The following is a 27,316-nucleotide window of genomic DNA, read 5'->3' on the forward strand; positions in this document are numbered from 1 at the left end:
AGCGTTTGACAGTGATGAGGGGTGGTCGTTTGACTGCGGCTCCGTAGAGGATACAGGCAATGAGGCAGTGATCGCATTGGGAAACAGTGTTTAAACCCTTTACAATGAAGATCTGTGAAGTTATTTTGATCTTTACAAATTATCTTTGAAAGACAGGGTCCTGAAAAAGAGATGTTTCTTTTTTTGCTGAGTTTAGTAGAATAAAGCTAACACAGCCAGGACTGAATTACTTTTTATTTTTACATACCATGTTTGCAACAGTTGACAGAAGATTAATATTCCAATAAAAATACCCAGAAGCCTTTACAAGTTATTTCATTGGTCACATTAAATGTACACAGTAGGGGGGGCACAAGAAACCATAGAAACAAAAGTATTGCTATTTACAAATGTTACTGTGACAATAAGACAATAACAAGCACTTACAGCAGAGCCCTCTGTACACTTTTAATCTTTCTAGCTTTTCCATTTAAATCACTGGCTGGTCATTTCCTGTTAAGTCCTTGGGAATGTCATTGAGGTGGGTGAGGAGGGCCTCTCTAGCTTGTTGTCTCTGCTGGTCTCAGTCACTCCTAAATTGAGGTACCTGGTTGTCGTCTGTAAGGATCCTTCACTACTCTGACCTGTCACTATTGTACGTTACTGAGCCCCTGGCTGTGGTCTCCAGGCCTCACTCTGAGCTCTCTGCCAGCATCCTGGTGAAGTGTAGAGCAGCAGGTTCCTGGGTCAGATTGTGGAGGCTGTAGGCATGGCCTGTTGGACAACACAGGGAGAGGGTCAGAAGACATGGTCTGTTGGACAACACAGGGAGGGGGTCAGAAGACATGGTCTGTTGGACAACACAGGGAGAGGGTCAGAAGACATGGCCTGTTGGACAACACAGGGAGGGGGTCAGAAGACATGGCCTGTTGGACAACACAGGGAGAGGGTCAGAAGACATGGCCTGTTGGACAACACAGGGAGGGGGTCAGAAGACATGGCCTGTTGGACAACACAGGGAGGGGGTCAGAAGACATGGCCTGTTGGACAACACAGGGAGAGGGTCAGAAGACATGGCCTGTTGGACAACACAGGGAGAGGGTCAGAAGACATGGCCTGTTGGACAACACAGGGAGGGGTCAGAAGACATGGCCTGTTGGACAACACAGGGAGGGGGTCAGAAGACATGGCCTGTTGGACAACACAGGGAGGGGTCAGAAGTCATGGCCTGTTGGACAACACAGGGAGGGGGTCAGAAGACATGGCCTGTTGGACAACACAGGAAGAGGGTCAGAAGACATGGCCTGTTGGACAACACAGGGAGGGGTCAGAAGACATGGCCTGTTGGACAACACAGGGAGGGGGTCAGAAGACATGGCCTGTTGGACAACACAGGGAGGGGTCAGAAGACATGGCCTGTTGGACAACACAGGAAGAGGGTCAGAAGACATGGCCTGTTGGACAACACAGGGAGGGGGTCAGAAGACATGGCCTGTTGGACAACACAGGGAGGGGGTCAGAAGACATGGCCTGTTGGACAACACAGGGAGAGGGTCAGAAGACATGGCCTGTTGGACAACACAGGGAGAGGGTCAGAAGACATGGCCTGTTGGACAACACAGGGAGAGGGTCAGAAGACATGGCCTGTTGGACAACACAGGGAGGGGGTCAGAAGACATGGCCTGTTGGACAACACAGGGAGAGGGTCAGAAGACATGGTCTATCCTGGGTTAAAACTCACCACATGGGACCATGAAGGTCTGTCCTGGGTTATAATGGTTCTCTTTGCCATTGATCTTCACAGTTACTGAGCTGGTTAGGAGGTTATACACCTGGAACAACAACACCACACAGCTGGTTAGGAGGTTATACACCTGGAACAACAACAACACACAGCTGGTTAGGAGGTTATACACCTGGAACAACAACATACAGCTGGTTAGGAGGTTATACACCTGGAACAACAACAACACACAGCTGGTTAGGAGGTTATACACCTGGAACAACAACAACATACAGCTGGTTAGGAGGTTATACACCTGGAACAACAACAGCACACAGCTGGTTAGGAGGTTATACACCTGGAACAACAACAACATACAGCTGGTTAGGAGGTTATACACCTGGAACAACAACAACACACAGCTGGTTAGGAGGTTATACACCTGGAACAACAACAACACACAGCTGGTTAGGAGGTTATACACCTGGAACAACAACATACAGCTGGTTAGGAGGTTATACACCTGGAACAACAACAACACACAGCTGGTTAGGAGGTTATACACCTGGAACAACAACAACACACAGCTGGTTAGGAGGTTATACACCTGGAACAACAACAACACACAGCTGGTTAGGAGGTTATACACCTGGAACAACAACAACACACAGCTGGTTAGGAGGTTATACACCTGGAACAACAACGCACACAGCTGGTTAGGAGGTTATACACCTGGAACAACAACAACATACAGCTGGTTAGGAGGTTATACACCTGGAACAACAACAACACACAGCTGGTTAGGAGGTTATACACCTGGAACAACAACGCACACAGCTGGTTAGGAGGTTATACACCTGGAACAACAACAACACATAGCTGGTTAGGAGGTTATACACCTGGAACAACAACAACACACAGCTGGTTAGGAGGTTATACACCTGGAACAACAACAACATACAGCTGGTTAGGAGGTTATACACCTGGAACAACAACATACAGCTGGTTAGGAGGTTATACACCTGGAACAACAACAACACACAGCTGGTTAGGAGGTTATACACCTGGAACAACAACATACAGCTGGTTAGGAGGTTATACACCTGGAACAACAACAACAACAACAACACATAGCTGGTTAGGAGTTTATACACCTGGAACAACAACAACAACAACAACACATAGCTGGTTAGGAGTTTATACACCTGGAACAACAACAACAACAACACACAGCTGGTTAGGAGGTTATACACCTGGAACAACAACAACATACAGCTGGTTAGGAGGTTATACACCTGGAACAACAACAACACACAGCTGGTTAGGAGGTTATACACCTGTAACAACAACAACACACAGCTGGTTAGGAGTTTATACACCTGGAACAACAACGCACACAGCTGGTTAGGAGGTTATACACCTGGAACAACAACAACACACAGCTGGTTAGGAGGTTATACACCTGGAACAACAACAACACACAGCTGGTTAGGAGGTTATACACCTGGAACAACAACAACACACAGCTGGTTAGGAGGTTATACACCTGGAACAACAACAACATACAGCTGGTTAGGAGGTTATACACCTGGAACAACAACAACATACAGCTGGTTAGGAGGTTATACACCTGGAACAACAACAACACAGAGCTGGTTAGGAGGTTATACACCTGGAACAACAACAACAACAACACACAGCTGGTTAGGAGGTTATACACCTGGAACAACAACACCACACAGCTGGTTAGGAGGTTATACACCTGGAACAACAACACCACACAGCTGGTTAGGAGGTTATACACCTGGAACAACAACAACACACAGCTGGTTAGGAGGTTATACACCTGGAACAACAACAACACACAGCTGGTTAGGAGTTTATACACCTGAACAAATTGATACCCTTGTATAATAGAGATAATACCCGAGCCCTGAAGCTTCCAGAAAATGTTAAGGAACTGACGCTCCACCAACCTGGAGGTCTTCCAAATAGCTGGTAAAAAGCTGTTCAGTCATCCTTCTTTTGTAGTCTTATTGAGCAGAAAACAATCCAAAATGTATTTTGATACTGTCGCAAAGCTGACTAAAAAGCAGCATTCCCCGAGGGAGGATGGCCTAGCAGTGATTTGGTCATGATGATTAGAAAACAGGACTCTTTTAATGTGCGTATTTCTGCATAACTTTGTTGTCACGAGTCTGCACAGAACTGCCAGGACAGAACTGCCAACTGGACCCAATTCCAACTAAACTACTGAAAGAGCTACTTCCTGTGCTTGGCCCTCCTGTGTTGAACATCATAATTGGCTCCCTATACTCTGGATGTGCACCAAACTAACTAAAAGTGGCAGTAATAAAGCCTCTCCTGAAAAAGCCAAGCCTTGACTTGAAAAAAAAAAGTATACATGTTTGAAACCTGACCGTTGTACATTACTTCAAATAATGAGGCATGTTTTTACCTTGCTTCAAAGTAGCCTAGCCAAAATCCATCCAGAGAAACATGGAGGCAATTATTTTATAAAGGCTTCCTCGTGCCATTAACAGCATTTCACTCCTGTTCTATTGGTTTTCATATATATATAAAAAAAGTGTTGTCTAGAAGCCAAAGGCACAATCCTAGTCATATTAGAAACCCCGTGCTAAGAACTATTCAATGCAGGTCTGACCAAACAGAATCCACGCTTCATGATTGTTTTTTCTCACGCGGACTGGGATATGTTCCGGGTAGCTTCCAAGAATAACATTGACGAATACGCTGAGTCGGTGAGTGAGTTTATCAGGACGTGTATGAGATGTTTCACCCACTGTGACTATTAAAACCTACCCTAACCACAAACCGTGGATAGATGGCAGCATTCGCGCAAACCTGAAAGCGCAAAATACCGCATTTAACCGTGGCCAGGTGACTGGGAATATGGCTGAATACCAAAAGTGTAGTTATTCCCTCCGTAAGGCAATCAAACAGACAAACTGTCAGTATAGAGACCAAGTGGAGTCGCATTTGAACGGCTCAGACACGAGACGTATGTGGTAGGGTCTACAGACAATGACGGACTTCAAAAAGAAAACTATCCTTGTCGTGGACACCGGCATCTTGCTTCCAGACAAGCTAAACATCTTCTTTGCCCACTTTGAGGATAACACAGTGCCACGGAAATGGCCTGCTACCAAGGACTGTGGGCTCTCCTCCGTGGCCGACGTGAGTAAGACATTTAAACATGTTTGGTGGAGGAGGAATAATGGTCTGGGGCTGTTTTTCATGGTTCGGGCACCTTAGTTCCAGTGAAGGGAAATCTTGACGATACGGCATACACAGGGGCATTGTCATGCTGAAACAGGAAAGGGCCTTCCCCAAACTGTTGCCACAAAGGTCAAAGCACAGATTTTAGACGATTCTGTGCTTCGACCTTTGTGGCAACAGTTTGGGGAAGGCCCTTTCCTGTTTCAGCATGACAATGCCCCTGTGCACAAAGCGAGGTCCATACAGAAATAATGGTTTGTTGAGATCGGTGTAGAAGAACTTGATTGGCCTGCACAGAGCCCTGACCTGAACCCCATTGAGATGATTTGGAACACCGACTGCGAGCCTGGCCTAATCGCCAAACATCAGGGCTGTTGGTAATGTAGTGTATCTGACATCACACTGAACTCTGATATCGTCTTTGTAGAATGCGTAGGGGTGTATTCTGTGCTCAGTCAATGATTTCGATGTGAGAAACAGAGAACAGACCACAACCCCCTTCCAAGCTCAAATCGTTCATTCTTCGGATCTACACGATTCACGTGGATGGCCTTTTTAGAAATCAAAATGGCGAATATCGCAGAAAAGCAACAATTTTGCATCCCTGGTGGTTTTAGGGATCAGGGGTTAAAGTTTACTCACAGTGCTAGTGCTGTTGTCGACCAGTAGAGGGTTAGGGGTTAGAGGTCAGGGTTACTCACGGTGGTGGCGCTGTGGTTCACCAGCAGAGAGTTAAAAGTCAGGGTTACTCACAGTGGTGGCGCTGTGGTCCACCAGCAGAGGTTTCTTCATGTAGGAGCCCAGCAAGATCTTTCCATTGGAGAAGGTTTCAGCCAGCAGGTCCATCTTGTAACCAAGAGCTCTGTCTCGATACGAGAACCACTGGAAATGATCTGGGCTGATCTGGCCTCCCTCTGATAACACAACACAGGACAACATCACACTATTGTTGACCTATTGCCCCATCTCTGTCTGTGTGAACGTACGTTTCCCAGTGGCAGGCCAGAGCAAAGCCATCCAGTCTGTGAGGTTGGCCTTGTCCTCCAGCTGCAGTGTGATGGCTCTGAGAGGAGGAGCACAAAGCTCAGTCACAGCCTCAGGGTCCGACAGCACGATGCCAGGAGGGACAGACTGATGGACAGCCGGATGGGGCGTCACTCTGAACGACTGGACACCTGGCATGAAGAGGTCAGGGTTAGAGGTCAGTGGAATACTAAGAAAGTAGTATATCAATAAAGGGATTGTAAAGTTCCTGGGTTGGCTCTGCAGTCATCTTGGAAACAGGTCTGTCCAACACATCAGTGCCTTCAGAAAGTATTCACACCCCTTGACTTTTTCCACATTTTGTTGTTACATCCTGAATTTAAAATGAATTAAATAGAGATGTTTTGTGTGTCACTGGCCTACACACAATAGCCCATAATGTCAAAGTGGAACTATGTTTTTAGAACATTTTACAAATAAATTAAAAATTAAAAGCTGAAATGTCTTGAATCAAAAGGTATTCAACCCCTTTGTTATGGCAAGCCTAAATAAGTTCAGGAGTAACAACTCGCTAAATGAGTCACATAAATTGCATGGACTGACTGTGTGACGTAATAGTGTTGAACATGATTTTTGAATGACTACCTCATCTCTATACCCTACACATAACCACGAGGCCAATGGTGACGTTAGGGTTGAATGGCTGTGATAGGAGAAAACAGGATGAATCGACGACATTGTAGTAACTCCACAATACTAACCTAATTGACATAGTGAAATGAAGGAAGCCTGTACAGAATAACAAATATTCCAGAACATGCATCCTGTTTGCAACGAGGCACTAAAGCAAAACTGCAAAAGATCTGGTAAAGCAATTTACATTTTGTCCTGAATACAAAGTGTTATGTTTGGGGCAAATCCAATACAACACATTACAGAATACCAAACTCCATATGTTCAAGCATAGTGGTGGCTGCATCATGTTATGGGTATGCGTGTAATTGTTAAGGACTAGGGAGTTTTTCAGGATAAAAAACAGAATGGCACAAAGCATAGGCAAAAACCTATAGGAAATCCTGGTTCAGTCTGCCTTCCACCAGACACAGAGGTGAATTCACCTTTCAGCAGAACAATAACAAGGCCAAATCTACACTGGAGTTACTTACTAAGAAGACAGTGAATGTTTCTGAGTGGCCGAGTTATATTATTGACTTAAATCTACTTGAAAATCTATGGCAAGACCTGAAAATGGTTGTCTAGCAAAGATCATCAACCAATTTGACAGAGCTTCAAGAATTTTGAAAAGAAAAATGGGAAAATGTTGCACAATCCTGGTGTGCAAGCTTTTAGAGGCATACTCAGAAAGACTGCTGTAATATTTGCCAAAAGTGCTTTTTTATTTTATTTTAATTTTACCTTTATTTTACTAGGCAAGTCAGTTAAGAACAAATTCTTATTTTCAATGACGGCCTAGGAACAGTGGGTTAACTGCCTGTTCAGGGGCAGAACGACAGATTTGTACCTTGTCAGCGCAGGGATTTGAACTTGCAACCTTTCGGTTACTAGTCCAACGCTCTAACCACTAGGCTACCCTGCCGCCCCATAGAAAGTATTGACTCAAGAAGGGGGGGAATACATATGTAAATTATATATTTCTGCATTACATTTTCAATAAATTAGCAAACATTTGGAAAAACATATTTTCACTTTGTCATTAAGGAGTACTGGTGTGTAGATGGGTGACTTTATTTGGATCCATTCTGAACTCAGGCAGTAACACAACAAAATAAGTCAACGGGTAGGAATACGTCCTGAAGGCACTGTACTTTAAATGTCTCATATCAAACTTCACTTAAAGTGCATATAAAATACCAACACACTTTAATTTAAAACAATAAATTGGAAAAGTCAAAGCAAACAGGAATCAGTAAAACAGAAACAATACAGGCTCCATAGGACACACTAGGTTAGGACAACAGGCTCCATAGGACAACAGGCTCCATAGGACACACTAGGTTAGGACAACAGGCTCCATAGGACAACAGGCTCCATAGGACACACTAGGTTAGGACAACAGGCTCCATAGGACACACTAGGTTAGGACAACAGGCTCCATAGGACACACTAGGTTAGGACAACAGGCTCCATAGGACACACTAGGTTAGGACAACAGGCTCCATAGGACACACTAGGTTAGGACAACAGGCTCCATAGGACACACTAGGTTAGGACAACAGGCTCCATAGGACACACTAGGATAGGACAACAGGCTCCATAGGACACACTAGGTTAGGACAACAGGCTCCATAGGACACACTAGGTTAGGACAACAGGCTCCATAGGACACACTAGGTTAGGACAACAGGCTCCATAGGACACACTAGGTTAGGACAACAGGCTCCATAGGACAACAGGCTCCATATGACACACTAGGTTAGGACAACAGGCTCCATAGGACACACTAGGTTAGGATAACAGGCTCCATAGGACACACTAGGTTAGGACAACAGGCTCCATAGGACAACAGGCTCCATAGGACACACTAGGTTAGGATAACAGGCTCCATAGGAAACACTAGGTTAGGACAACAGGCTCCATAGGACACACTAGGTTAGGACAACAGGCTCCATAGGACACACTAGGTTAGGATAACAGGCTCCATAGGACATACTAGGTTAGGACAACAGGCTCCATAGGACAACAGGCTCCATAGGACACACTAGGTTAGGACAACAGGCTCCATAGGACAACAGGCTCCATAGGACACACTAGGTTAGGACAACAGGCTCCATAGGACACACTAGGTTAGGACAACAGGCTCCATAGGACACACTAGGTTAGGACAACAGGCTCCATAGGACACACTAGGTTAGGACAACAGGCTCCATAGGACACACTAGGTTAGGATAACAGGCTCCATAGGACACACTAGGTTAGGACAACAGGCTCCATAGGAAACACTAGGTTAGGACAACAGGCTCCATAGGACACACTAGGTTAGGACAACAGGCTCCATAGGACACACTAGGTTAGGACAACAGGCTCCATAGGACACACTAGGTTAGGATAACAGGCTCCATAGGACACACTAGGTTAGGACAACAGGCTCCATAGGACACACTAGGTTAGGATAACAGGCTCCATAGGACACACTAGGTTAGGACAACAGGCTCCATAGGACACACTAGGTTAGGACAACAGGCTCCATAGGACACACTAGGTTAGGACAACAGGCTCCATAGGACAACAGGCTCCATAGGACACACTAGGTTAGGACAACAGGCTCCATAGGACACACTAGGTTAGGACAACAGGCTCCATAGGACACACTAGGTTAGGACAACAGGCTCCATAGGACACACTAGGTTAGGACAACAGGCTCCATAGGACACACTAGGTTAGGACAACAGGCTCCATAGGACACACTAGGTTAGGACAACAAGCTCTATAGGACACACTAGGTTAGGACAACAGGCTCCATAGGACACACTAGGTTAGGACAACAGGCTCCATAGGACACACTAGGTTAGGACAACAGGCTCCATAGGACACACTAGGTTAGGACAACAGGCTCCATAGGACAACAGGCTCCATATGACACACTAGGTTAGGACAACAGGCTCCATAGGACACACTAGGTTAGGATAACAGGCTCCATAGGACACACTAGGTTAGGACAACAGGCTCCATAGGACAACAGGCTCCATATGACACACTAGGTTAGGACAACAGGCTCCATAGGACACACTAGGTTAGGATAACAGGCTCCATAGGACACACTAGGTTAGGACAACAGGCTCCATAGGACACACTAGGTTAGGATAACAGGCTACATAGGACATACTAGGTTAGGACAACAGGCTCCATAGGACAACAGGCTCCATAGGACACACTAGGTTAGGACAACAGGCTCCATAGGACAACAGGCTCCATAGGACACACTAGGTAAGGATAACAGGCTCCATAGGACACACTAGGTTAGGACAACAGGCTCCATAGGACAACAGGCTCCATAGGACACACTAGGTTAGGACAACAGGCTCCATAGGACACACTAGGTTAGGACAACAGGCTCCATAGGACACACTAGGTTAGGACAACAGGCTCCATAGGACACACTAGGTTAGGACAACAGGCTCCATAGGACACACTAGGTTAGGATAACAGGCTCCATAGGACACACTAGGTTAGGACAACAGGCTCCATAGGACACACTAGGTTAGGATAACAGGCTCCATAGGACATACTAGGTTAGGACAACAGGCTCCATAGGACAACAGGCTCCATAGGACACACTAGGTTAGGACAACAGGCTCCATAGGACAACAGGCTCCATAGGACACACTAGGTTAGGACAACAGGCTCCATAGGACAACAGGCTCCATAGGACACACTAGGTAAGGATAACAGGCTCCATAGGACACACTAGGTTAGGACAACAGGCTCCATAGGACAACAGGCTCCATAGGACACACTAGGTTAGGACAACAGGCTCCATAGGACACACTAGGTTAGGACAACAGGCTCCATAGGACACACTAGGTTAGGACAACAGGCTCCATAGGACACACTAGGTTAGGATAACAGGCTCCATAGGACACACTAGGTTAGGACAACAGGCTCCATAGGAAACACTAGGTTAGGATAACAGGCTCCATAGGACACACTAGGTTAGGACAACAGGCTCCATAGGACACACTAGGTTAGGATAACAGGCTCCATAGGACACACTAGGTTAGGACAACAGGCTCCATAGGACACACTAGGTTAGGACAACAGGCTCCATAGGACACACTAGGTTAGGACAACAGGCTCCATAGGACACACTAGGTTAGGACAACAGGCTCCATAGGACACACTAGGTTAGGACAACAGGCTCCATAGGACACACTAGGTTAGGACAACAGGCTCCATAGGACACACTAGGTTAGGACAACAGGCTCCATAGGACACACTAGGTTAGGACAACAGGCTCCATAGGACAACAGGCTCCATATGACACACTAGGTTAGGACAACAGGCTCCATAGGACACACTAGGTTAGGATAACAGGCTCCATAGGACACACTAGGTTAGGACAACAGGCTCCATAGGACAACAGGCTCCATAGGACACACTAGGTTAGGACAACAGGCTCCATAGGACACACTAGGTTAGGATAACAGGCTCCATGGGACACACTAGGTTAGGACAACAGGCTCCATAGGACACACTAGACACTAGGTTAGGACGACAGGCTCCATAGGACACACTAGGTTAGGACAACAGGCTCCATAGGACAACAGGCTCCATAGGACACACTAGGTTAGGACAACAGGCTCCATAGGACAACAGGCTCCATAGGACACACTAGGTTAGGACAACAGGCTCCATAGGACACACTAGGTTAGGACAACAGGCTCCATAGGACACACTAGGTTAGGACAACAGGCTCCATAGGACACACTAGGTTAGGACAACAGGCTCCATAGGACACACTAGGTTAGGACAACAGGCTCCATAGGACACACTAGGTTAGGACAACAGGCTCCATAGGACACACTAGGTTAGGACAACAGGCTCCATAGGACACACTAGGTTAGGACAACAGGCTCCATAGGAAACACTAGGTTAGGACAACAGGCTCCATAGGACACACTAGGTTAGGACAACAGGCTCCATAGGACACACTAGGTTAGGACAACAGGCTCCATAGGACAACAGGCTCCATATGACACACTAGGTTAGGACAACAGGCTCCATAGGACACACTAGGTTAGGATAACAGGCTCCATAGGACACACTAGGTTAGGACAACAGGCTCCATAGGACAACAGGCTCCATAGGACACACTAGGTTAGGACAACAGGCTCCAAAGGACAACAGGCTCCATAGGACACACTAGGTTAGGATAACAGGCTCCATAGGACACACTAGGTTAGGACAACAGGCTCCATAGGACACACTAGGTTAGGATAACAGGCTCCATAGGACACACTAGGTTAGGACAACGGGCTCCATAGGACACACTAGGTTAGGACAACAGGCTCCATAGGACAACAGGCTCCATAGGACACACTAGGTAAGGATAACAGGCTCCATAGGACACACTAGGTTAGGACAACAGGCTCCATAGGACAACAGGCTCCATAGGACACACTAGGTTAGGACAACAGGCTACATAGGACACACTAGGTTAGGACAACAGGCTCCAGGACACACTAGGTTAGGACAACAGGCTCCATAGGACACACTAGGTTAGGATAACAGGCTCCATAGGACACACTAGGTTAGGACAACAGGCTCCATAGGACACACTAGGTTAGGACAACAGGCTCCATAGGAAACACTAGGTTAGGACAACAGGCTCCATAGGACAACAGGCTCCATAGGACACACTAGGTTAGGACAACAGGCTCCATAGGACACACTAGGTTAGGATAACAGGCTCCATAGGACACACTAGGTTAGGACAACAGGCTCCATAGGACACACTAGGTTAGGACAACAGGCTCCATAGGACACACTAGGTTAGGACAACAGGCTCCATAGGACACACTAGGTTAGGACAACAGGCTCCATAGGACACACTAGGTTAGGACAACAGGCTCCATAGGACACACTAGGTTAGGACAACAGGCTCCATAGGACACACTAGGTTAGGACAACAGGCTCCATAGGACAACAGGCTCCATAGGACACACTAGGTTAGGACAACAGGCTCCAAAGGACAACAGGCTCCATAGGACACACTAGGTTAGGATAACAGGCTCCATAGGACACACTAGGTTAGGACAACAGGCTCCATAGGACAACAGGCTCCATAGGACACACTAGGTTAGGATAACAGGCTCCATAGGACACACTAGGTTAGGACAACAGGCTCCATAGGACACACTAGGTTAGGATAACAGGCTCCATAGGACATACTAGGTTAGGACAACAGGCTCCATAGGACAACAGGCTCCATAGGACACACTAGGTTAGGACAACAGGCTCCATAGGACAACAGGCTCCATAGGACACACTAGGTTAGGACAACAGGCTCCATAGGACAACAGGCTCCATAGGACACACTAGGTAAGGATAACAGGCTCCATAGGACACACTAGGTTAGGACAACAGGCTCCATAGGACAACAGGCTCCATAGGACACACTAGGTTAGGACAACAGGCTCCATAGGACAACAGGCTCCATAGGACACACTAGGTTAGGACAACAGGCTCCATAGGACAACAGGCTCCATAGGACACACTAGGTAAGGATAACAGGCTCCATAGGAAACACTAGGTTAGGACAACAGGCTCCATAGGACAACAGGCTCGGATAACAGGCTCCATAGGACACACTAGGTTAGGACAACAGGCTCCATAGGACACACTAGGTTAGGACAATAGGCTCCATAGGACACACTAGGTTAGGACAACAGGCTCCATAGGACAACAGGCTGCATAGGACACACTAGGTTAGGACAACAGGCTCCATAGGACAACAGGCTCCATAGGACACACTAGGTAAGGATAACAGGCTCCATAGGACACACTAGGTTAGGACAACAGGCTCCATAGGACAACAGGCTCCATAGGACACACTAGGTTAGGACAACAGGCTCCATAGGACACACTAGGTTAGGACAACAGGCTCCATAGGACACACTAGGTTAGGACAACAGGCTCCATAGGACACACTAGGTTAGGATAACAGGCTCCATAGGACACACTAGGTTAGGACAACAGGCTCCATAGGACACACTAGGTTAGGACAACAGGCTCCATAGGACAACACATAGGACACACTAGGTTAGGACAACAGGCTCCATAGGACAACAGGCAGGCTCCATAGGACACACTAGGTTAGGACAACAGGCTCCATAGGACACACTAGGTTAGGATAACAGGTCCATAGGACAACAGGCAGGCTCCATAGGACACACTAGGTTAGGACAACAGGCTCCATAGGACACACTAGGTTAGGACAACAGGCTCCATAGGACACACTAGGTTAGGACAACAGGCTCCATAGGACACACTAGGTTAGGACAACAGGCTCCTAGGACACCAGGTTAGGACAACAGGCTCCATAGGACACACTAGGTTAGGACAACAGGCTCCATAGGACAACAGGCTCCATAGGACACACTAGGTTAGGACAACAGGCTCCAAAGGACAACAGGCTTAGGACAACTAGGTTAGGATAACAGGCTCCATAGGACACATTAGGTTAGGACAACAGGCTCCATAGGACAACAGGCTCCATAGGACACACTAGGTTAGGATAACAGGCTCCATAGGACACACTAGGTTAGGACAACAGGCTCCATAGGACACACTAGGTTAGGACAACAGGCTCCATAGGACACACTAGGTTAGGATAACAGGCTCCATAGGACATACTAGGTTAGGACAACAGGCTCCATAGGACAACAGGCTCCATAGGACACACTAGGTTAGGACAACAGGCTCCATAGGACAACAGGCTCCATAGGACACACTAGGTTAGGACAACAGGCTCCATAGGACAACAGGCTCCATAGGACACACTAGGTTAAGGATAACAGGCTCCATAGGACACACTAGGTTAGGACAACAGGCTCCATAGGACACACAGGCTCCATAGGACACACTAGGTTAGGACAACAGGCTCCATAGGAAACACTAGGTTAGGACAACAGGCTCCATAGGACACACTAGGTTCGGATAACAGGCTCCATAGGACACACTAGGTTAGGACAACAGGCTCCATAGGACACACTAGGTTAGGACAACAGGCTCCATAGGACACACTAGGTTAGGACAACAGGCTCCATAGGACACACTAGGTTAGGACAACAGGCTCCATAGGACACACTAGGTTACAGGCTCCATAGGACAACAGGCTCCTAGGACCATAGGACAACAGGCTCCATAGGACACACTAGGTTAGGACAACAGGCTCCATAGGACACACTAGGTTAGGACAACAGGCTCCATAGGACACACTAGGTTAGGACAACAGGCTCCATAGGACACACTAGGTTAGGACAACAGGCTCCATAGGACACACTAGGTTAGGACAACAGGCTCCATAGGACAACAGGCTCCATAGGACACACTAGGTTAGGACAACAGGCTCCATAGGACAACAGGCTCCATAGGACACACTAGGTTAGGACAACAGGCTCCATAGGACAACAGGCTCCATAGGACACACTAGGTTAGGACAACAGGCTCCATAGGACAACACTAGGTAAGGATAACAGGCTCCATAGGACACACTAGGTTAGGACAACAGGCTCCATAGGACACACTAGGTTAGGACAACAGGCTCCATAGGACAACAGGCTCCATAGGACACACTAGGTTAGGACAACAGGCTCCATAGGACAACAGGCTCCATAGGACAACAGGCTAAGGATAACAGGCTCCATAGGACACACTAGGTTAGGACAACAGGCTCCATAGGACACACTAGGTTAGGACAACAGGCTCCATAGGACACACTAGGTTAGGACAACAGGCTCCATAGGATAACAGGCTCCATAGGACACACTAGGTTAGGACAACAGGCTCCATAGGACAACAGGCTCCATAGGACACAGGATAGGCTCCATAGGACACACTAGGTTAGGACAACAGGCTCCATAGGACAACAGGCTCCATAGGACACACTAGGTTAGGACAACAGGCTCCATAGGACACTAGGTTAGGACAACAGGCTCCATAGGACTAGGTTAGGACAACAGGCTCCATAGGACACACTAGGTTAGGATAACAGGCTCCATAGGACACACTAGGTTAGGACAACAGGCTCCATAGGACACACTAGGTTAGGACAACAGGCTCCATAGGAAACACTAGGTTAGGACAACAGGCTCCATAGGACAACAGGCTCCATAGGACACACTAGGTTAGGACAACAGGCTCCATAGGACACACTAGGTTAGGATAACAGGCTCCATAGGACACACTAGGTTAGGACAACAGGCTCCATAGGACACACTAGGTTAGGACAACAGGCTCCATAGGACACACTAGGTTAGGACAACAGGCTCCATAGGACACACTAGGTTAGGACAACAGGCTCCATAGGACACACTAGGTTAGGACAACAGGCTCCATAGGACACACTAGGTTAGGACAACAGGCTCCATAGGACACACTAGGTTAGGACAACAGGCTCCATAGGACAACAGGCTCCATAGGACACACTAGGTTAGGACAACAGGCTCCAAAGGACAACAGGCTCCATAGGACACACTAGGTTAGGATAACAGGCTCCATAGGACACATTAGGTTAGGACAACAGGCTCCATAGGACAACAGGCTCCATAGGACACACTAGGTTAGGATAACAGGCTCCATAGGACACACTAGGTTAGGACAACAGGCTCCATAGGACACACTAGGTTAGGACAACAGGCTCCATAGGACACACTAGGTTAGGATAACAGGCTCCATAGGACATACTAGGTTAGGACAACAGGCTCCATAGGACAACAGGCTCCATAGGACACACTAGGTTAGGACAACAGGCTCCATAGGACAACAGGCTCCATAGGACACACTAGGTTAGGACAACAGGCTCCATAGGACAACAGGCTCCATAGGACACACTAGGTAAGGATAACAGGCTCCATAGGACACACTAGGTTAGGACAACAGGCTCCATAGGACAACAGGCTCCATAGGACACACTAGGTTAGGACAACAGGCTCCATAGGAAACACTAGGTTAGGACAACAGGCTCCATAGGACAACAGGCTCGGATAACAGGCTCCATAGGACACACTAGGTTAGGACAACAGGCTCCATAGGACACACTAGGTTAGGACAATAGGCTCCATAGGACACACTAGGTTAGGACAATAGGCTCCATAGGACACACTAGGTTAGGACAACAGGCTCCATAGGACACACTAGGTTAGGACTACAGGCTCCATAGGACAACAGGCTCCATAGGACACACTAGGTTAGGACAACAGGCTCCATAGGACACACTAGGTTAGGACAACAGGCTCCATAGGACACACTAGGTTAGGACAACAGGCTCCATAGGACACACTAGGTTAGGACAACAGGCTCCATAGGACAACAGGCTCCATATGACACACTAGGTTAGGACAACAGGCTCCATAGGACACACTAGGTTAGGATAACAGGCTCCATAGGACACACTAGGTTAGGACAACAGGCTCCATAGGACAACAGGCTCCATAGGACACACTAGGTTAGGACAACAGGCTCCATAGGACACACTAGGTTAGGATAACAGGCTCCATAGGACACACTAGGTTAGGACAACAGGCTCCATAGGACACACTAGGTTAGGACAACAGGCTCCATAGGACACACTAGGTTAGGACAACAGGCTCCATAGGACAACAGGCTCCATAGGACACACTAGGTTAGGACAACAGGCTCCATAGGACAACAGGCTCCATAGGACACACTAGGTTAGGACAACAGGCTCCATAGGACACACTAGGTTAGGACAACAGGCTCCATAGGACACACTAGGTTAGGACAACAGGCTCCATAGGAAACACTAGGTTAGGACAACAGGCTCCATAGGACACATTAGGTTAGGACAACAGGCTCCATAGGACACACTAGGTTAGGACAACAGGCTCCATAGGACACACTAGGTTAGGACAACAGGCTCCATAGGACACACTAGGTTAGGACAACAGGCTCCATAGGACACACTAGGTTAGGACAACAGGCTCCATAGGACACACTAGGTTAGGACAACAGGCTCCATAGGACAACAGGCTCGGATAACAGGCTCCATAGGACACACTAGGTTAGGACAACAGGCTCCATAGGACACACTAGGTTAGGACAATAGGCTCCATAGGACACACTAGGTTAGGACAATAGGCTCCATAGGACACACTAGGTTAGGACAACAGGCTCCATAGGACAACAGGCTGCATAGGACACACTAGGTTAGGACAACAGGCTCCATAGGACAACAGGCTCCATAGGACACACTAGGTAAGGATAACAGGCTCCATAGGACACACTAGGTTAGGACAACAGGCTCCATAGGACAACAGGCTCCATAGGACACACTAGGTTAGGACAACAGGCTCCATAGGACACACTAGGTTAGGACAACAGGCTCCATAGGACACACTAGGTTAGGACAACAGGCTCCATAGGACACACTAGGTTAGGATAACAGGCTCCATAGGACACACTAGGTTAGGACAACAGGCTCCATAGGACACACTAGGTTAGGACAACAGGCTCCATAGGAAACACTAGGTTAGGACAACAGGCTCCATAGGACAACAGGCTCCATAGGACACACTAGGTTAGGACAACAGGCTCCATAGGACACACTAGGTTAGGATAACAGGCTCCATAGGACACACTAGGTTAGGACAACAGGCTCCATAGGACACACTAGGTTAGGACAACAGGCTCCATAGGACACACTAGGTTAGGACAACAGGCTCCATAGGACACACTAGGTTAGGACAACAGGCTCCATAGGACACACTAGGTTAGGATAACAGGCTCCATAGGACATACTAGGTTAGGACAACAGGCTCCATAGGACAACAGGCTCCATAGGACACACTAGGTTAGGACAACAGGCTCCATAGGACAACAGGCTCCATAGGACACACTAGGTTAGGACAACAGGCTCCATAGGACAACAGGCTCCATAGGACACACTAGGTAAGGATAACAGGCTCCATAGGACACACTAGGTTAGGACAACAGGCTCCATAGGACAACAGGCTCCATAGGACACACTAGGTTAGGACAACAGGCTCCATAGGAAACACTAGGTTAGGACAACAGGCTCCATAGGACAACAGGCTCGGATAACAGGCTCCATAGGACACACTAGGTTAGGACAACAGGCTCCATAGGACACACTAGGTTAGGACAATAGGCTCCATAGGACACACTAGGTTAGGACAATAGGCTCCATAGGACACACTAGGTTAGGACAACAGGCTCCATAGGACACACTAGGTTAGGACTACAGGCTCCATAGGACAACAGGCTCCATAGGACACACTAGGTTAGGACAACAGGCTCCATAGGACACACTAGGTTAGGACAACAGGCTCCATAGGACACACTAGGTTAGGACAACAGGCTCCATAGGACACACTAGGTTAGGACAACAGGCTCCATAGGACAACAGGCTCCATATGACACACTAGGTTAGGACAACAGGCTCCATAGGACACACTAGGTTAGGATAACAGGCTCCATAGGACACACTAGGTTAGGACAACAGGCTCCATAGGACAACAGGCTCCATAGGACACACTAGGTTAGGACAACAGGCTCCAAAGGACAACAGGCTCCATAGGACACACTAGGTTAGGATAACAGGCTCCATAGGACACACTAGGTTAGGACAACAGGCTCCATAGGACAACAGGCTCCATAGGACACACTAGGTTAGGATAACAGGCTCCATAGGACACACTAGGTTAGGACAACAGGCTCCATAGGACACACTAGGTTAGGACAACAGGCTCCATAGGACACACTAGGTTAGGATAACAGGCTCCATAGGACATACTAGGTTAGGACAACAGGCTCCATAGGACAACAGGCTCCATAGGACACACTAGGTTAGGACAACAGGCTCCATAGGACAACAGGCTGCATAGGACACACTAGGTTAGGACAACAGGCTCCATAGGACAACAGGCTCCATAGGACACACTAGGTAAGGATAACAGGCTCCATAGGACACACTAGGTTAGGACAACAGGCTCCATAGGACAACAGGCTCCATAGGACACACTAGGTTAGGACAACAGGCTCCATAGGACACACTAGGTTAGGACAACAGGCTCCATAGGACACACTAGGTTAGGACAATAGGCTCCATAGGACACACTAGGTTAGGACAACAGGCTCCATAGGACACACTAGGTTAGGACAACAGGCTCCATAGGACACACTAGGTTAGGACAACAGGCTCCATAGGACACACTAGGTTAGGACAACAGGCTCCATAGGACACACTAGGTTAGGACAACAGGCTCCATAGGACAACAGGCTCCATATGACACACTAGGTTAGGACAACAGGCTCCATAGGACACACTAGGTTAGGATAACAGGCTCCATAGGACACACTAGGTTAGGACAACAGGCTCCATAGGACAACAGGCTCCATAGGACACACTAGGTTAGGACAACAGGCTCCAAAGGACAACAGGCTCCATAGGACACACTAGGTTAGGATAACAGGCTCCATAGGACACACTAGGTTAGGACAACAGGCTCCATAGGACAACAGGCTCCATAGGACACACTAGGTTAGGATAACAGGCTCCATAGGACACACTAGGTTAGGACAACAGGCTCCATAGGACACACTAGGTTAGGACAACAGGCTCCATAGGACACACTAGGTTAGGATAACAGGCTCCATAGGACATACTAGGTTAGGACAACAGGCTCCATAGGACAACAGGCTCCATAGGACACACTAGGTTAGGACAACAGGCTCCATAGGACAACAGGCTGCATAGGACACACTAGGTTAGGACAACAGGCTCCATAGGACAACAGGCTCCATAGGACACACTAGGTAAGGATAACAGGCTCCATAGGACACACTAGGTTAGGACAACAGGCTCCATAGGACAACAGGCTCCATAGGACACACTAGGTTAGGACAACAGGCTCCATAGGACACACTAGGTTAGGACAACAGGCTCCATAGGACACACTAGGTTAGGACAATAGGCTCCATAGGACACACTAGGTTAGGACAACAGGCTCCATAGGACAATAGGCTCCATAGGACACACTAGGTTAGGACAACAGGCTCCATAGGACACACTAGGTTAGGACAACAGGCTCCATAGGACACACTAGGTTAGGACAACAGGCTCCATAGGACAATAGGCTCCATAGGACAATAGGCTCCATAGGACAATAGGCTCCATAGGACAACAGGCTCCATAGGACACACTAGGTTAGGACAACAGGCTCCATAGGACACACTAGGTTAGGACAACAGGCTCCATAGGACAACAGGCTCCATAGGACACACTAGGTTAGGACAATAGACTCCATAGGACAATAGGCTCCATAGGACACACTAGGTTAGGACAACAGGCTCTATAGGACACACTAGGTTAGGACAAAAGGCTCCATAGGACAACAGGCTCCATAGGACAATAGGCTCCATAGGACAATAGGCTCCATAGGCTCAAGGCTCCGTACTTACAGATGTCGTCATTCTCTTCATAATCCTCCAGTTCAATCATGGAAGACGGTCCGCTTCTGAACCCTTTTAACCTGTTGACAAAAAGGAATGGATGTCCTGACAGTGTCATGCTGGACAACAGTCACTCATAACGTTGTTTAGAAGAGAAGCAACAGTCAGAAATACACCATATATATACATATACAGTGCCTTGCGAAAGTATTCGACCCCCTTGAACTTTGCGACCTTTTGCCACATTTCAGGCTTCAAACATAAAGATATAAAACTGTATTTTTTTGTGAAGAATAAACAACAAGTGGGACACAATCATGAAGTGGAATGACATTTATTGGATATTTCAAACTTTTTTAACAAATCAAAAACTGAAAAATTGTGCATGCAAAATTATTCAGCCCCCTTAAGTTAATACTTTGTAGCGCCACCTTTTGCTGCGATTACAGCTGTAAGTCGCTTGGGGTATGTCTCTATCAGTTTTGCACATCGAGAGACTGAAATTCTTTCCCATTCCTCCTTGCAAAACGGCTCGAGCTCAGTGAGGTTGGTGGAATCGGCTATTTCAGCCACACCCGTTGGTGGATCTGGCTATTTCAGCCACACCCGTTGGTGGAATCGACTATTTCAGCCACACCCGTTGGTGGATCTGTCTATTTCAGCCACACCCGTTGGTGGAATCGACTATTTCAGCCACACCCGTTGGTGGAATCGACTATTTCAGCCACACCCGTTGGTGGAATCGACTATTTCAGCCACACCCGTTGGTGGATCTGGCTATTTCAGCCACACCCGTTGGTGGAATCGACTATTTCAGCCACACCCGTTGGTGGATCTGGCTATTTCAGCCACACCCGTTGGTGGAATCGACGATTCCAGCCACACCCGTTGGTGGAATCGACTATTTCAGCCACACCCGTTGGTGGATCTGGCTATTTCAGCCACACCCGTTGGTGGAATCGACTATTTCAGCCACACCCGTTGGTGGATCTGGCTATTTCAGCCACACCCGTTGGTGGAATCGACTATTTCAGCCACACCCGTTGGTGGAATCGGCTATTTCAGCCACACCCGTTGGTGGAATGGGCTATTTCAGCCACACCCGTTGGTGGAATCGACTATTTCAGCCACACCCGTTGGTGGAATCGGCTATTTCAGCCACACCCGTTGGTGGATCTGTCTATTTCAGCCACACCCGTTGGTGGATCTGTCTATTTCAGCCACACCCGTTGGTGGATCTGTCTATTTCAGCCACACCCGTTGGTGGATCTGTCTATTTCAGCCACACCCGTTGGTGGAATCGACTATTTCAGCCACACCCGTTGGTGGATCTGTCTATTTCAGCCACACCCGTTGGTGGATCTGTCTATTTCAGCCACACCCGTTGGTGGATCTGTCTATTTCAGCCACACCCGTTGGTGGAATCGACTATTTCAGCCACACCCGTTGGTGGATCTGTCTATTTCAGCCACACCCGTTGGTGGAATCGACTATTTCAGCCACACCCGTTGGTGGATCTGTCTATTTCAGCCACACCCGTTGGTGGAATCGACTATTTCAGCCACACCCGTTGGTGGATCTGTCTATTTCAGCCACACCCGTTGGTGGAATCGACTATTTCAGCCACACCCGTTGGTGGATCTGTCTATTTCAGCCACACCCGTTGGTGGAATCGACTATTTCAGCCACACCCGTTGGTGGAATCGGCTATTTCAGCCACACCCGTTGGTGGATCTGGCTATTTCAGCCACACCCGTTGGTGGAATCGGCTATTTCAGCCACACCCGTTGGTGGATCTGGCTATTTCAGCCACACCCGTTGGTGGAATCGACTATTTCAGCCACACCCGTTGGTGGATCTGGCTATTTCAGCCACACCCGTTGGTGGATCTGGCTATTTCAGCCACACCCGTTGGTGGATCTGTCTATTTCAGCCACACCCGTTGGTGGATCTGGCTATTTCAGCCACACCCGTTGGTGGAATCGACTATTTCAGCCACACCCGTTGGTGGAATCGGCTATTTCAGCCACACCCGTTGGTGGAATCGGCTATTTCAGCCACACCCGTTGGTGGAATCGGCTATTTCAGCCACACCCGTTGGTGGATCTGTCTATTTCAGCCACACCCGTTGGTGGAATCGGCTATTTCAGCCACACCCGTTGGTGGATCTGGCTATTTCAGCCACACCCGTTGGTGGAATCGACTATTTCAGCCACACCCGTTGGTGGAATCGGCTATTTCAGCCACACCCGTTGGTGGAATCGGCTATTTCAGCCACACCCGTTGGTGGATCTGTCTATTTCAGCCACACCCGTTGGTGGAATCGGCTATTTCAGCCACACCCGTTGGTGGAATCGGCTATTTCAGCCACACCCGTTGGTGGAATCGGCTATTTCAGCCACACCCGTTGGTGGAATCGGCTATTTCAGCCACACCCGTTGTGTATAAAATTGGACTCTGGAGCAGTGGAACGTGCTCTCTGGAGTGATGAATCACGCTTCACCATCTGGCGGATGCCAGGAGGACGCTACCTGTCCCAATGCATAGTGCAAACTGTAAAGTGTGGTGGGGGAGGAATAATGGCCTGGGGCTGTTTTTCATAGTTCGGGCTAACCCCCTTAGTTCCAGTGAATCTTAACGCTACAGCGTACAATGACATTCTAGATGATTCTGTGCTTCCAACTTTGTGGCAACAGTTTGGAGAAGGCCCTTTCCTGTTTTACCATGACAATGCCCCCGTGCACAAAGCGATGTCCTGGGGCGGCAGGTAGCCTAGTGGTTAGAGTGTTGGACTTGTCACCGAAAGGTTGCAATATCGAATCCCCGAGCTGAACAGGGTAAAAATCTATCGTTCTGCCCCTGAACAAGGCAGTTGTGGTTAGACCGTCATTGAAAATAAGAATTTGTTCTTAACCTCTCTGGCCCACCCGACACGCTAGCGTCCCACCTTGCCAACAATAAATGCAAATGCGCTACACCAAATGCTAATAGCACTCGTTAATTAAAACTCACATGCAGGGTACTCAATTCAAGCTACACTCGTTGTGAATCTAGCCAACGAGTCAGAGTTGTAAAATGCTTTTCGGCGAAAGCATGAGAAGCTATTATCTGATAGCATGCAACACCCCGAAATACCAGAAGGTATAGCCGGCGCTACACAAAACGCAAAAATAAAATATAAAACATTCATTACCTTTGACGAGCTTCTTTGTTGGCACTCCTATATGTCCCATAAACATCACAATTGGGTCTTTTTTTTCGATTAAATCGGTCCTTGTATACCCAAAATGTCCATTTATGAAGACCGTCAGATCCAGGGAAAACACCGTTTTTAAACGCAACGTTATTTTTTTTAATTAAAAAAGTTGCCTATAAACTTTGACAAAACACTTCAAACTACTTCTGTAATCCAACTTTGTTAATAAACGATCAAATTGATCACGGAGCGATCTGTATACAATAGGCAAAAGTTTGAAAAACGTAGCCAACTTTTCCGGTTCCATTTTTCACAGCTGTGGACCTGAAAACCGGATGTGGCTATTACTCAGATGACCAAGGATTTAGTGGAATCGAAATCACAACACTGGCGACATCGTGTGGAAGCTGTAGGAACTGTAATCTCACCCTTAAGTATTTTTCCTTCCAATAGACAATACATAGACTGGTGGATTGATTTTTTCTCCGTCGATTTTGTGATCAGGTTTCCTTGCGATTTTGACCACGGAACTCGTTCTGTTATAGTCACAGACACCATTGAACCAGTTCTAGCAACTTCAGAGTGTTTTCTATGCACACATACTAATCACATGCATATACTATATTCCTGGCATGAGTAGCAGGACGTTGAAATGTTGCGCGATTTTTAACAGAATGTTGAAAAAGTAGCCCGATCTCTAAGAGGTTTTAACGGACTTGCCTAGTTAAATAAAGGTAAAATACAATGAAAACAGTGTTTAGAAGCAACAATCAGAAGTAAAAGATGTTGAGAAGCAACAGTTAGAACTAACAAGAGGTCGACCGATTATGATTTTTCAACGCCGATAACGATTATTGGATGACAGGGTAGAGGCAGGGTAGCCTAGCCTAGCCTAGCGGTTAGAGCGTTGGACTAGTAACCGGAAGGTTGCAAGTTCAAACCCCCGAGCTGACAAGGTACAAATCTGTCGTTCTGCCCCTGAACAGGCAGTTAACCCACTGTTCCTAGGCCGTCATTGAAAATAAGAATTTGTTCTTAACTGACTTGCCTGGTTAAATAAAGGTAAAAAAAAAAAACTATACTGATTAATCGGCTTGAGGGGTTGAGGGGTTGAGATCTGGAGACTGGCTAGGCCACTCCAGGACCTTGAAATGCTTCTTATGAAGCCACTCCTTCATTGCCCGGGCAGTGTGTTTGGGATCATTGTCATGCTGAAAGACCCAGCCACGTTTCATCTTCAATGCCCTTGCTGATGGAAGGAGGTTTTCACTCAAAATCTCACGATACATGCCCCCATTCATTCTTTCCATTACACGGATCAGTCGTCCTGGTCCCTTTGCAGAAAAACAGCCCCAAAGCATGATGTTTCCACCCCCATGCTTCACAGTAGGTATGGTGTTCTTTGGATGCAACTCAGCATTCTTTGTCCTCCAAACACGACAAGTTGAGTTTTTACCAAAAAGTTATATTTTGGTTTCATCTGACCATATGACATTCTCACAATCTTCTTCTGGATCATCCAAATGCTCTCCAGCAAACTTCAGAAGGGCCTGGACATGTACTGGCTTAAGCAGGGGGACACGTCTGGCACTGCAGGATTTGAGTCCCTGGCGGCGTAGTGTGTTACTGATGGTAGGCTTTGTTACTTTGGGCCCAGCTCTCTGCAGGTCATTCACTAGGTCCCCCCGTGTGGTTCTGGGATTTTTGCTCACCGTTCTTGTGATCATTTTGACCCCACGGGGTGAGATCTTGCGTGGAGCCCCAGTACGAGGGAGATTATCAGTGGTCTTGTATGTCTTCCATTTCCTTATAATTGCTCCCACAGTTGATTTCTTCAAACCAAGCTGCTTACCTATTGCAGATTCAGTCTTCCCAGCCTGGTGCAGGTCTACAATTTTGTTTCTGGTGTCCTTTGACAGCTCTTTGGTCTTGGCCATAGTGGAGTTTGGAGTGTGACTGTTTGAGGTTGTGGACAGGTGTCTTTTATACTGATAACAAGTTCAAACAGGTGCCATTAATACAGGTAACGAGTGGAGGACAGAGGAGCTTCTTAACCTGTAGATGCCCAGCCCGTGAACGGGACCGTTATCATCATCTGACACTAATTAGCATAATGCAACGAACATAAATCTTCCTAGAAAATCTTCCTATTCATGAAAATCACAAGTTAAATATATTGGAACACAGCTTAGCCTTTTGTTAATCACCCCGTCATCTCAGATTTTCAAAATATGCTTTACAGCCAACGCTAGACAAGCATTTGTGTAAGTGTATCATAGCCTAGCATAGCATTATGCCTTGCTAGCAGCAGGCAAACTTGTCACGGAAATCAGAAAAGCAATCAAATTAAATCGTTTACCTTTGCTGAACTTCGGATGTTTTCACTCACGAGACTCCCAGGTAGACAGCCAAAGTTCATTTTATCCCAAAGTATTATTTTTTGTAGGCGAAATAGCTCCGTTTGTTCTTCACGTTTGGCTGAGAAATCACCCGGAAATTGCGGTCACCACAACGCCGAAAAATATTCCAAAATAGCTCCATAATATCGACAGAAACATGGCAAACATTGTTTAGAATCCATCCTCAAGGTGTTTTTCTAATATCTATTCGATAATATATCCGTCGGGACAATTCCTTTTTCTCTCGGACCGATTGGAGTAATGGCTACCTCTGCATTTTACGCGAGCCATGTGACCACTTACTCAATGTGCCCCCATACGGCTATTCTTCAACAGAAATGTGTAAAACTACATCACAATCCTGTAGACACCTTGGGGAATATGTAGAAAGCGTAAGCTCGTTGATGGTACATTCACAGCCATATAGGGAGTCATTGGAACGAGTCATTGAAAACCTGGGGCACTTCCGGATTGGATTTTTCTCAGGCTTTCGCCTGCAACATCAGTTCTGTTATACTCACAGACACTATCTTTACAGTTTTGGAAACGTTAGAGTGTTTTCTATCCAATTATATGCATATTCTAGCATCTTTTCCTGACATCTTTTCCCGTTTAAAACGGGAA

General features: G+C 47.3%; 1 protein-coding gene across 1 annotated transcript in view; it reads right to left on the reverse strand.

The window, feature by feature from the left end:
- Positions 1-219: 219 nt before the first annotated feature.
- The window catches only part of si:ch211-161h7.4 (serine/arginine repetitive matrix protein 2), a 66,456-nt gene continuing 39,359 nt past the window's right edge, over positions 220-27,316 (reverse strand). The window contains exons 12-16 of the mRNA XM_064941135.1: positions 21,107-21,177; positions 5,929-6,117; positions 5,696-5,856; positions 1,721-1,811; positions 220-753 (exon numbers count right to left, since the gene is read on the reverse strand). Coding sequence (XP_064797207.1) covers positions 671-753; positions 1,721-1,811; positions 5,696-5,856; positions 5,929-6,117; positions 21,107-21,177 — 595 coding nt within the window. The 3' untranslated portion in view covers positions 220-670. The remainder of the gene's footprint in view (positions 754-1,720; positions 1,812-5,695; positions 5,857-5,928; positions 6,118-21,106; positions 21,178-27,316) is intronic.

Source organism: Oncorhynchus masou, chromosome 28 (assembly GCF_036934945.1).
Source record: "Oncorhynchus masou masou isolate Uvic2021 chromosome 28, UVic_Omas_1.1, whole genome shotgun sequence".
Lineage (NCBI taxonomy): Eukaryota > Metazoa > Chordata > Actinopteri > Salmoniformes > Salmonidae > Oncorhynchus > Oncorhynchus masou.